Source organism: Solea solea, chromosome 8 (genome assembly GCF_958295425.1).
Source record: "Solea solea chromosome 8, fSolSol10.1, whole genome shotgun sequence".
Classification (NCBI taxonomy): Eukaryota; Metazoa; Chordata; class Actinopteri; order Pleuronectiformes; family Soleidae; genus Solea; species Solea solea.
The window spans coordinates 11,577,208-11,589,988 of record NC_081141.1 but is presented as its reverse complement, the minus strand read 5'-3'; the positions used below and the strand labels follow the sequence as shown (position 1 = coordinate 11,589,988).

At 40.1% G+C, this 12,781-nt stretch overlaps 1 protein-coding gene across 1 annotated transcript; it reads left to right on the top strand.

Annotated features, from left to right (window-relative positions):
* Positions 1 to 98: 98 nt before the first annotated feature.
* prodhb (proline dehydrogenase (oxidase) 1b) lies at positions 99 to 12,186 on the top strand. Its single transcript, XM_058636468.1, has 14 exons — positions 99 to 484; positions 1,462 to 1,664; positions 4,126 to 4,160; positions 4,249 to 4,386; positions 5,333 to 5,397; positions 5,517 to 5,633; positions 5,730 to 5,803; positions 6,439 to 6,520; positions 6,879 to 6,971; positions 7,861 to 8,007; positions 9,158 to 9,333; positions 10,482 to 10,580; positions 10,688 to 10,776; positions 11,996 to 12,186. The coding sequence occupies exons 1-14, from the start codon at positions 110 to 112 to the stop codon at positions 12,184 to 12,186; spliced, it is 1,884 nt and encodes a 627-aa protein (XP_058492451.1). The 5' UTR covers positions 99 to 109.
* Positions 12,187 to 12,781: the final 595 nt, after the last annotated feature.

Sequence of the window (12,781 nt, the reverse complement as noted above, 5' to 3'; positions counted from 1 at the left end):
GACAGTCGCTCACTTGCCGTTTCACACAGTGTCGCTCACGGCCAACAACGACTCCGGGTCCGGGCGTCTGTGTTTTTCACTGCAGACAACGACCTCCTCCTCCTGGCTGATGTTTTCTGTCAAAGCCGCTCGGGCACTGACGCGGCCTGGGGTGGACATTCCCCGTACTTGGCTGCTGATCAGATGGAGGCTCTGCTTCACTGCACAGTCCCACACAGAGCGGAGGGACCATGTCAGCAGCCGCAGCCACACTCAGCGGGATTCAGCACGACTGGACTGTCCAAAACAACCGGGGAGTGAAAGCAGAAACCTCAGCACCTCCTCCACCTCCTCCACCTCCACCACCACAGCTCCTAATGAGATCTCTGTGGACTTTGACCTGACCCGAGAGTCTTATAAAAGCAAAGACTCATTAGAGCTGCTCAGAGGTTTGGTGGTTTTTAAAGTCTGCTCCTATGACAGCATGGTAGATAAGAATCAAGAGGTAAATGAGGCGTTTACCATAAACTTTATTCTGTCTGTCTGTCTGTTCGGGCTGAATGGTTTGGGAAAATATCGAACTGCTATCGGGACTGTGGATTGAGTTATGATATAATTCTTCAAGTGAATCTCCAGTTCAATATTTACCACGTTATAGAGGTAAAATAAAATTAAATGAGACAGCATTCAATTATTCATTTTTGTACTATAATGCCGGAATAAGTATAATAATAAATACTTATAACATGTATTATATTTTTGCAATTGACATAAAACATAGGACAAAATTTAATTAATAAAATACATTGTGCAATTTGTACTGTCACTGTTGAATTTACATTTCACGACTAAAAGTGCACTGGAACGTGATCAACTACACAAGTTTGTTATCTCATAATATGAGATGAAATATTATTGTCTGATGCAATTTTATTCAGAGGGCAGAATTCATGTATAAATAACTGGGCCTAAAATAAGCTTTTCTCTGTTTCAAAGACCAGCAACCATCACTGTTGTACGCAACCCTTACAGTTACATGCAGTATCAATACATTGAGCACGTGGAGCGGCACAGCGCACTCTTCATAATTTAACAGTCAATTTCTATTCAGGATAAGGTGTGATGCATCAAAGTTACAGTGCTACACCTGACGTGTAATTCTGTGTTCTCTCTGCGTTGTAATATTAATGATGACATGAGTGTAAAGCTTTGTTTTGAAAGCAAACGTGATGAACACTCAACAGCTCTTCAATTCAATTATTTCACTTTTTGCCAGTTCTAGTTGTTTAAATGTGGTTTATCTGAATTTATTTGCTTGTGAAACATCACGTTTAGTTTCTTACCTGTTGTCCTTCATATATCGTTTTCTAAACATGCACTTTCTGTGGACATTATGATTCATTAAATTATACATGGAATACATTTGAATTATTAATTATCATCTAATGTGGGTGTAATGTCTTCTTCTTCTTTTCTGTTCAGATAATGGATCTATGTAAAAAGCTTCTGGGCCAGAGAGCCTTCAACCAATTCATGAAAATAACATTTTATGGTCAGTTTGTGGCTGGTGAAGACGAGAAGGCTGTCAGGCCACTGATCCAGAAGAATCAGGCCTTCCGTGTTGGCTCCATACTGGACTATTGTGTGGAGAAAGATATCAGCCAGGAGAAGCCAGAAATGAGCAAGTATGAAAGTCACAGCATTATCATTTCAGTAGATGATGATTACTGCATGCATTTCAGTTTTGAGTTTGGGTTTATCAAGCATTGTGATAAAAAAACACCCACAGTAGCTGTATTCTGGTGATTTGAAGAACCGTGAATGGAAGGAATGTTTTAATATTTAACTTGAAAATCCTATTCCTATGGATTTATTTTGAAGTGCCACAAAAGAGTACCTGCATCGTTCCAGTCATTCAGGATGTCTTGATTTATAATTATCTTTTTCATGACTCTTGTTTTTCAATTTCAAATGTGTCCTACGTGCAACACAAAATATTGTTTTTCTTTACCCAAGTGCAAGATAAAGTGATTTTTTTTTTTGTTTTAGTTTTTTAGGAAAATCTTTAAATTAAAATTGTATTTCTTCCCATGCCTAGTGTTTAAGTTAAAAAAAATATATAAGCTTCAATACTTTGCTCTTGTTTGATGTCAAAAATAGATTTATTTTGTAACAGCCACGAAATAAACACTCATCACAACATGATTTGTTGGCTCAGTCATGGCTGCCCTTTCAGGCGCTGCTGGCTGGAGAGAATTTCTCACTTGTCAGGAATCCTGTCACATGGGAAGCAAAAGGCTGTGGGTGTCTGTCCCATGAGCTCATGCAAACTTGGATAATAGCACCAACCTGAAGCAAGCAACGTCACTGGGCAGCTATTGTTTGGCTGTGGGCATCCATGCGTGATGAGCAACTGGGACATAATGTAGTCCAAAATTAAATGTGGACACTCTGAGGCTGCCTCACAGCCAAGTTGCAGAGTAAAGCAAAGTGTTTTTGTCAGATATGTTTAGCATATTATGTAAAAAGAGACACAAATACTGACATTTGGTGTCTCACACAATTCTATTTCTCTTAAGACCAGATGTAGTGCATAAAATCTTTTAGCGGGTATTTAAGAATCAAGTTTTGAGTTAGATGATGCAGAGTGACACCTGATTGCAATGTCACATTATGCCTGAAAGGTCACTCTATGTCTGTTTAAATTCTATAAGGTGATGGAGCCTCCAGCGTTATTGATCTATAATGCAAATATAGTCTTTCAACATGATGTGGTCAAGTGATGTGAGAGGGAAATAGACTTCTGCACCCCGGCTTCATTTCTAGCCCTCAGGAAATTTGGCCCATGATGATCGATTTTGACCAATCACAGGGCAGCTTCGATAGTAATGGGGCTCTTATTGGCTTTTAGACTTAGCAACTGCACATACATGTCCCTTGAGATGATGTGTTGTGAGGAACTGCCTCTGGTCATTTGTCACATCAACAATCAACTATTTTTCTACAACTACTTTAACTCAGTGGAGTTTGTTTGTTTTCCAACTAAGATATCACTTCGAAGCTTTAGATTGTCATGGCGCCTCCTGCTCATCAAAACAGGCATCAAACCTCAGGCTAGAGAGCTTTTATTTGGCAGACATGCACCTACACACCGTGAGGATGGAGGACAAGGTGCATTAAGACAGCTTGAGTTCAGGCAGCAGAGGGTCTGACAGGCCTCTCTACTGATCTGTCAAGATGGCAACAACACCATAAGTCATTTCCTTGTAACAGAATGAAGAGATCAGGAACAAGAGGCAAGTCCTGGTTTGATGTTGAGAGCAGGGTATTCGCATGCCAGCCTTCAGATACACAGGCTATAAATAATACACATTTTACAGTTTGGATTTGAATAATGCAAGCCTCTGTTCTGACATTATTGTGAGCAAGCTGCCAATAATAACAATAATGCATTTCTTACACGTGAGGATAGAACTCTGAAATGTGGTAAGATAATTGGTGACTAATATGCATGTTTTAACATTTCATTGATTTTTAATTCAAGACAATAGTAAAAAGCAACAGACTGAACTACGCAAAGGCTGCTGGTGAGGTAGGCTGTTTGTAAAGAATGACGCACATGGCCAAACAGTGGCTCTGCTGATGGCAGCTTTAGATTATGGTAATCCAAAAAATGGGTATTAGTTTTCTGTCAAAAACCACATTATAGTTTGATCTGCACTTCTGCCAAATGGCATGGCATGTTAAGAGAACATTGTGTTTCCCCAGCTCTGAAGCCCGGTGGCATCTCTGATGTCCTGCATACTCACTGTTCAGTCATCTGCTCAGTTACATGAGCGTCCTCAGCGTGACTTATTCATGTGTTGAGTGAAGCTACAGCTGCCCTCGCTGTAGGGTCAGCAGACTGACAGCAGTGCAGTTCAGCTGCAACACTAACTCCAGTCACCTTTGTTTAATGCAGTGGCTGATCCTTATGTATAGGTTTGCTATACACAATATGAGCCTCTGACATAACCTAGTTTTGAAGTTGAACTCTAAACTGTTAACATCTTGCTGAAATCGTGATGCAAAGGTCTGTACAGTTATAATATTGCTCAAGCGCAGCGTGTTCACTAATTTCATCGTCCTGTATTCCCTTTAATTTAGCTCGTGTGAGTCCTCTGCAGCAAACGAGAGCATAGGTAAGCTGCCTTGTTTTGTTCTCATTTGTGTACTCAGTGTATGATGTAAGTCGAAGTAATAGGTGCGGAAATGTGTTTTCACCTTCAGGCAAAAACAACAGAGAGATAGATTTTAAAGAGCATAAACAATCTGGGGACCGTCGTGGAGGAGTGACTGGAGTATGCAGCAATGAGGGCAAATGTGACCAGAATATGGAAATCTTCATCAAATGCATCAGCGCCTCTAGTAAGTAAAGAAGAATCAAACTAAATTGTTCATACATTTGTACATCGTGTCTGGATTGGCAGTCAGCAATGAATTTTTGGTGCAACTGATCAGTAACTCCCTGATAACCCCTTAGTGTATATCAAGTGATGTGAGAGAGACTTAAGGTTCATAGACTAGGCAATTTAGAAAGAGAGGGAGCTCCTATTGGCTGTTCTATTTAGCAGCTGCCCATACATGTGCCTGTGGGGGGAATGGTCACTATTCCAGTATTTGTAACTAATACCTAAATGACAGTGGTGTGCACAGGGTGCAAAAAAAATGCTTTGTTTCAAGAGGAGTGCCTTTCTAGGAGAGAAAAGTGATGCAGTGTGCTATAAGATGCCCTTGTAACTTCGGTTCCCATGGGTGTCCTTCCCATCAAAAAGGATGCTGTTATGTTCTATATGACAGTGTCCCAAAGGGTGTCCATAGAGGAAATTATATTTTTGCTGTATAAATTAATTAAACAATAATGTGTGGAGGTCCATGTAAAGGTCCACCTGAAATTCATTCCCCAGGGCCGGGCTGCTTTTGGCCCCAGACCACACTTTGGCCATGCCTGCCTTAAGTGTACTAGTGGCGTCTGCCACAGGGTGCCCTTTTAATTTTTGCCCCAAATGTCTGTGTATGCTCACCCCTGCTAAATGGTGCAACGCAACCTAAAAAAGGAAGTCATTCTTTTGGCGTAAGAAGGGTGTGCTCAGGACAGAGAGCCTTGATCCCTAAGCATTCTTTTCTAGCAATACCTTTTACAGAATTAAAACCTTTAACAAGCTAGATATGTATATAGTTTGCTACATAACTATTGAAAACATTGTTTTCCGTCAACCGCTGGTCATGTGGACTGGTTGTGTATTGCAATTCCATGCAATCCCTAGACATGTATTTATAATCATGCTAATGTTTTTATCTGATTGACTTGTAGGTGAGAGTTCAATGGACGCTTTCTCTGCCATCAAAATGACTGCTCTAGGTCAACCTCAGGTTCTGGTATGCTGTAACTTTGGATTAAATGGTCCATGTAGCAGCTGGTACTCTTGTGGACGATGTTGAGAAGACAGACTTACACTTATTATTATTATTATTTATACTTGTATTTTATGTAACAGATCAAATTGTCAGAGGTCCTTGTGAAATGGCAGCGATTTTTCAACTTCCTGGCATTGCAGCAGGGGAAATATGGTATGGAAGTCTTGGAGCAGAGGGTGGACCTAAACCAACTACAGGTACAGTTAAATACAGTGTTATAGACCTAACTACACACAATAAAGTATTTGCTATTGTATGCAACATTTTTAAATTTAATTTTAATGTCTATCCAGGAATTATTGACCAAACTGGGTGCAAAAGGTGACTTCTATGGCTGGTTTTCTAGCAGGAAAGAGGAAAACTCACGGTAAAAAAAACAACTCATATAAGCATGTAGGGCTGAGTTATATTGCCAAGAAGGTAATCATGACTCAGTAATTAGTTTGATAATCAAATAACTATTTTAGCTCCTGAATTAAAGTTGCAGAAACCTCTTAAACTTCTTTATGAGGAGAAAAGAAACATTAGACAGAAAATAACCCCAATGTATACACATGATATTGATACATATATTTAACTTTTACTTTTGTCAAGATTATACTGAAATAAATATTGTTATTGTTTCATTGCCCACCCATACAATCAAATCTATGAGTATAGTGTAATCATGTAAGTAAATAATTTCAGTGTTGCACATCTTGGAAATATATTAAAGTATCTTTTTTTTTTCTCCATTATTTGTCCACCACGGAAACAAAATAAACAATATTGCTTTTTTAAGGAAAAAAAATATCAAGAGACTTAGAAAATATGTTAATGCAAGTTTTTTTTATAAACAAACTTTGGCTGTTTAGTCGCTCTGACACTAAGGGAAGAACACAAATATTTTTTGCAACATTACATATTTTAAAGTTTGTTTTTAAGGACATTTGATGCTGCAGAGTGATCATACAGGGTGTATTCCTTTGTTGCTATGATACCGTTGTGTCCTTTCACCGACAGAATCATTGACGTGCTTGACTGGAACAGCTTATTAGATCACAGAGCAAAGGTGCCGGACCTCCTGGTTGTTCCAAATCTAAAGGTCAGTCACATTACACACTGATTTAAGTGGAAACAACTGAGCTGAAGTTAACAATAGACCCATATAGATCCACTATGAATTAAACACAGTGGAAAGGACAACATTATGCAGTGAAAAAGCAGGTGGGAGATGTGAGGATTCAGCAGCACCTCATTTCCCAATGATGGATAACAGTGATGCTAAGTAATGGTAGATATTGGCTAATAACAGTGCTGGGTTTAACACAAGGCCTGTGTTAATTACACGTCTGTTGACCCAAGATTACAGACAAGTAAAGATATATTAATAGGTTTCATGCTGTGTGATTTTTGGATCATTGGTGTCTCATGGTGTGTATTCCTCCTGGTTGCTCACTCAGCTAAGGATGCTGGAGCCTTTGCTGCAGAATTTCACCACAGAGGAGGAGGAACAGTTGAAGAGGACGGTGCAGCGGATGGACATCTTAGCTAAGGTAAAAAGAAAAATTGCTGTATGCTAATATACATACTAATGTGACATTTTCTATCTGCAGAAAACAAATAGGGGCCATTCAGATGCAACACCTTTTGCCTGAGCATTATTTTTAATGGAGACATGTAATAAGAGCTTACAAATGAGAGGAAGAGCAGTTTTGTACTGGTTTGTTGTGACACACTTGTTTTTCTGGCCTCATTCAGCGCACACAGCGAAAAAGTGAGTGAGTTCATTCAAACTGTCTAATTAATATGTATGTAGTTTGGCACAAAAAGCATCATAAACGTGTGAAAAACTATGTTGCTGAAATGTCAAAAAGACAGTGTTCTCGAATATTTTGTTTTGTTTACTGTCGTATAGACGCAATAAACCACAACATATCTATCTTTACGAAATAGGCTCAATGTTTTAACCCAGTATAAGTGATTCATCTATTTTCAAAATAGTTGACATTTTATTTAGTAATTGATGAATAATTAACAGATGAATTGTTGCAGCCCCACCCCCCCAAAAAAAAGTGAGTGGCTTGTAAGCCTGAAGAGGACACCGTGACAGTGAAATGGTTCAGTAAGATTTATTCAAATTCAGACTTTGTCGATGGCGTGGCACTGGTGCAGAAGCTCTGGAGGCATGTGGTCATCAAACAAAGGAGTGCTGGTATGGTTTTAAGATGATAAGTTGCAGGTGTGTAGCCAAGGAGCCTCCAGCCAGCAGTAGCCAGCCTCAGCAGGAGATCCGTACAGCACTGCATCTGAATGGTTCCTCAGCCTGTATTTGTCTTGTAAACAAAAAAAAATTGCATATGTTGAATTCTACCATTAATTAAACAATGTTGTGAGCACTGCTAGGTGTTATTATACAAATGAATCAGATGTTTTGTGTCTCAGCATGCCGTAGGGAAAGGTGTTTGCTTGCTGGCAGACGCAGAGCAAACTTACTTCCAGCCAGCCATCGGCAAACTGACATTAGATATGCAGAGGATTTATAACCGAGAAAAGGCTGTCGTCTTTAACACGTACCAATGCTACCTGAAGGTAAGAGCTCACAGCTGGCAAACACAACTAGATGTTCAAATGTTTCTGTCTTCAAATGTGCACACAAATCTTGCAGCTACAACAGTCATAACACTTATATAAATGTAAAAAAGTAGTGGGGCTTTTAAACATTATCAGAACAGCAACAGGCCAAGAGGAGATTAATACTGGTTAATATTCAAGAGAAAACTAAACTCTACTGCTTTATCCTCCACATGAGGGTTACAGGGCCACTGGTGACACAGGTCGCAGTCGAGCACAAGGCCACACAGAGACAAACAACCATTCCCTCTCATCCTCACACCTGGGTCAATTTACAGTGTCCAATTGCATGTTTTTGGACTGTGGGAGAAAGCTGGAGAACATGCAAACTCCATGTAGAAAGGCCCTTGTTCCTCTTATTACATTTCCTATTGAATGCTCATATAAAAGACAATGAGACAAGGCTTGTGTGTCCTATATTTCTCATAATTAGTTGCTGTGATAACAGATGCACTGCTGGTTCGCCGCCGATGTAATTAATCGAGACAAGTTGTTGTGAATGCTTTTTTTTTCATTCATAATCATGTAAGCAGAAACAAACACAAACCAATGTCAACACAGTCCTGTTTGACTGACAGTGGAAGTACAACATACAGTTACTAATGTTTTTACATATCACAGAGACTTTGCCTTATATTGCCGTTGTTCCGGTTTTTGCTTTGATTGTTTTATGCTTGGTGTTCTAAGTCAGGGAGAACAGATCGGGTGTTGATTGACCTGATTGGTGCTTCTTCATTTCATTTACCGCCGTGAAACTTTGTGTAAAAAATGTTTCCAATTAACCTTTTGCTAAACAAGTCCGTGTTATCCATGATGTACTGACAGTTGTTTTCTTTTTTTAAAAAATCACCTCGTGACAGATCTAGCACTTTTCTCTCAACAAACACAGACGGCTGTCGCCAGTGTTGCACTTAACAAAGTCATCAGCACAGTCTGTATCATGTCTGATTGAGTTGAAGAGGGCATGATATCACTAATATGCTATGGTGTTGAACAGTTTGGAGTCTTTAACACACTCACTATATACAGTTTTTGTATATATATATATATATATATATATATATATACACATATACTAGGTTTTGACCAAGCATTGGCTGTTTCACAGGAAGCCTATCATAACGTGACTATGGATGTAGAACTGTCACGGCGTGAGCGTTGGCGTTTTGCTGCCAAGCTGGTACGTGGAGCCTACATGTATCTGGAGCGAGAAAGGGCCCGAAAGATTGGCTATGAAGACCCAATCAACCCGGATTATGAGTCTACTAATAGAATGTACCACAGGTAGGAGCAAGGACTTTGCTTATTGGTGCTGATGGTGTCCAAATCTGGAAATGATACACCAATCACCTCTGAAAGGCCGTATCATTATCATTATTATGGCCCTTCTATTGTATCATGAGCTACCCTGCAAGTTCCACCCCTTAGTAAGTCTTAAACTGTCCTCCATATAGACTTTTGCTACTGATAGAAAACACTTTTGAAGTTTACTTTCTTGAACTCACTCCAAACACTTTCTCTTCTCTCTGGTTTTCCCATGTACACCTAAACCAGCCTCCTTACAGGCACAATTCTGCTGCAGTGAACCGAACAGGGATTTAAGTTTAAGGAAGTGGTCCTTCAATTGAAGTTTCTCAGGTTTATCATCTTGTGTCAGCAAGCTTCCACGCCATTGAGTCACCTGTGTGCAAGTTGCAGAAATCATCTAGCTCAAGGGTTGCTCCCATTTTTTTTTCTGACACATCTACAGTAAGGCAACATCAAAGGCCTCACCCTGTGGATATCGACATGTTTTGCACAAAAGGGAGGAAAGGCTAAGCTCCTCAAGCACTCGATCAGATTTCAGAAGTAAATATCAACATAGGACAGATACAAAGTTCGGCTGATACAGTCCAGCATGAAGTCTGATTCAAAATCTGCTGACGGTGGAGGAGTAAAGTGCATGCATATTAACTCCTGCTGAGGTCCCTTCGAGAATGGATTGGTTCCATTGAAAAATGTGTGTGGTGTTTAGGGATACTTTTACAGTTTAGTTTTGTGAACGGTAGTCCCCCCACCAAACAATATGTCCCATACTAATGAGAGCAATTTATACTAAAGCCTTTTGAAAACAATGCAAAACACAATGTGCATACAATACACCATATCTTATACAGTTTATATTTTTCTATAAAATATATAACTACTGTATGCAACTACAACTAAAGTATCAATTATTTTAATGATCAATTAATATGTCACTTACTGTCTGGATGAACTGTTGTTTAATGCAGAGAATTGTGTTATCAAACTTCAAAATGCAAAGGTCTCACATGTGTTGTTTGGTCCACAAATTTCCCATTGATCGGTTATCAAAATAGTTAGTTAACTTTTGTGAACGTTATAGAAAAAGTTCACAAAGTGTTTTCCTTGTGTGTCTTTGCTTGTGTAAGGTGTCTAGATTATGTGCTGGATGAGATTGCACACCGCAGAAATGCCAATGTCATGGTTGCTTCCCATAATGAAGACACAGTGAAACACACCTTAAGGAGGTACCACTTCTTTTCTATCCAAGGACAGTGTCGAAAACACTATTGATTTTCTATAGAGATTTGGATCCGTATAAACTAGGATTTAATTGTATCCCCCTCTCATATAGAATGAATGAGCTGGGTCTCGTACCCACGGAGAACAAGGTGTACTTTGCTCAGCTGCTGGGCATGTGTGATCAGATCAGCTTCCCATTGGGTAAGAAACACAACACACACACACACACACACATGCACACACACACAGTAGCCCAATTTTAGCCCAAGTTTCCCAATTCAGGGGTCATACCACAGAACCTCGCTTCATCTATTCCACTTCAAAGGCCCCTTAAAATGTGAATCTTTGTTAAAATCGTTATGCATCGAGTGTTATTAGTAGTCTGAAATGCATCTGGCTGCAGCTCTGTTGCTAAGTGACAGTAGTAAAGGTGGGGCAAGCTGGTGACACCATAGTTAATTCCTCCATAGACCAGACCATCTCATTTCTGTCTCTGCAGCCAATGAAGCCCACTGCTTCGGTAAGCCGCATACACCATGTCCTAAGAAGGAAACTACCCCTGGATTGGGACACAGCTACAATATTTCCCATCCTACTGGTGATTAGACAGTCAGAATCAGTGTTCATTATCCTCCTCCACATCTCTCAGCTGAGTCCCCTTGAACCTTTGAGTTACACAGGCGAAACACGGGCCAACTGGAGTCTTTGAGGTGTACATGTACAAGTCAGTTTGCAGCCCATGATGTGACATATGAACTGAGACACCTTGGTATTGACAAGCTGTCTTCACAAAGCACTGCTGCCGGCTCCTGCCACTTGGTTTGTCGGCTAAAGACAGCAGCTGCAGGTGTTTATCTGTCAATGAGAGACTCAAGTTAAAACCAACAAAACCACTTTTGATGTAAATAGACATGTGTTTCTTTGTCGTTTACTCAGGCGATGCAGCAGTTCGAGCTTCATTGTACAGAACAAGCATCGCTATTATGTCTTGAGTGTTCATTCAGTTTCACGATTTGTTTCAAAATTGCATAGATGAAAACAAAATCTCTTAGCGATTTCAATTTAATTAATCAGAATTCAGAAGTTTTGACTCCAGTTGGGGACAGAGGACGTGATAAGAATAAGCTAAACTGAGGGTGCTGAAAACTGGCTGATGAGAATGGTGGAAGCCAATCAAATAGATGTCCAGTTGTGATGTGCTCGCAGGAGTTTGTCCAGAGTGTATAAGTTTTTATGCAGCACCTGTAATTAGCCTTGTCAATCAAATGTCACATTTTAACATCATGACTCGTATTTATTTATTTTTTGCAGACGACTAGAAAAGTGCAAGTATGTTGTCTATGTTTATCGTCCTCATGCCATTCTACAAAACTACCGTTTCTTTATGCGTTGTCTCCCATCCCGTCCACTTCACCCCTAGGCCAGAAAGGCTTCCCCGTCTACAAGTATGTCCCCTATGGGCCGATAAATGAGGTCATGCCTTACCTGTCACGGAGAGCCCAGGAGAACAGAGGCTTCATGAAAGGCACCCAAAAGGAGAGAGAGCTGCTGTGGAAGGAGCTGAAACGCAGGCTCACCTCTGGGGAGCTTCTCTACAGACCTGTGTACTGACAACACAGAAGAAGAGAGACTGAGAGGACAGACTGTTAGCATGTAGATTTTTCAAAATCTTTACCGGTTGATGTCTGTTCCGTCTCTTCTGTGCTACGGCTCTTCCCGGACATGCACCTTTTTGTTTGCCACACTTTGTTCCTCTTGTTCCTCACTGATACAATCCACCTGCACGTCTACCCCTGCCTACATACACTGTCCATGCACTCTCACTTATTTTCCCCTTCTGCCTCTGTATCCATAAGCATCACTCCCTTTATCTAACTGTGGTGTCCCTCAACTGGGCATCTTAACGGCTCCAAAAGGACTCACTAAAATGTCAACAAGACTTGGGTGGGCATCTGTTTTTATCACCCTATTTATCATGGAGAGGGGCAACAATAATAAAAATAAGAGCTTGATTTAAAAAGCAGTAAAGGAAACATCAATATTCCACCTCCGATGTTGCTGTTTTTTTAGACACTACCCTGTACATTTGTGTGATGTCTTTGACGTTGCTGTGGCAGACGTGCCCATTTGTGAATCAGTGAGAAAGGAATATGAATGGTTTCCTCTCAGCACATCCCTATTCTTCCAAAAATGCGTTTTCTTTGTT

Excerpts from the sequence above, each read along its gene's own strand:
- prodhb (XM_058636468.1), top strand. The coding sequence starts at position 110 with ATGTTTTCTGTCAAAGCCGCTCGGGCACTGACGCGGCCTGGGGTGGAC. Across the intron at positions 485-1,461 it reads TGGTAGATAAGAATCAAGAG|ATAATGGATCTATGTAAAAA; the intron begins GTAAATGAGGCG and ends TTTTCTGTTCAG. Across the intron at positions 4,161-4,248 it reads TGCAGCAAACGAGAGCATAG|GCAAAAACAACAGAGAGATA; the intron begins GTAAGCTGCCTT and ends TTTCACCTTCAG.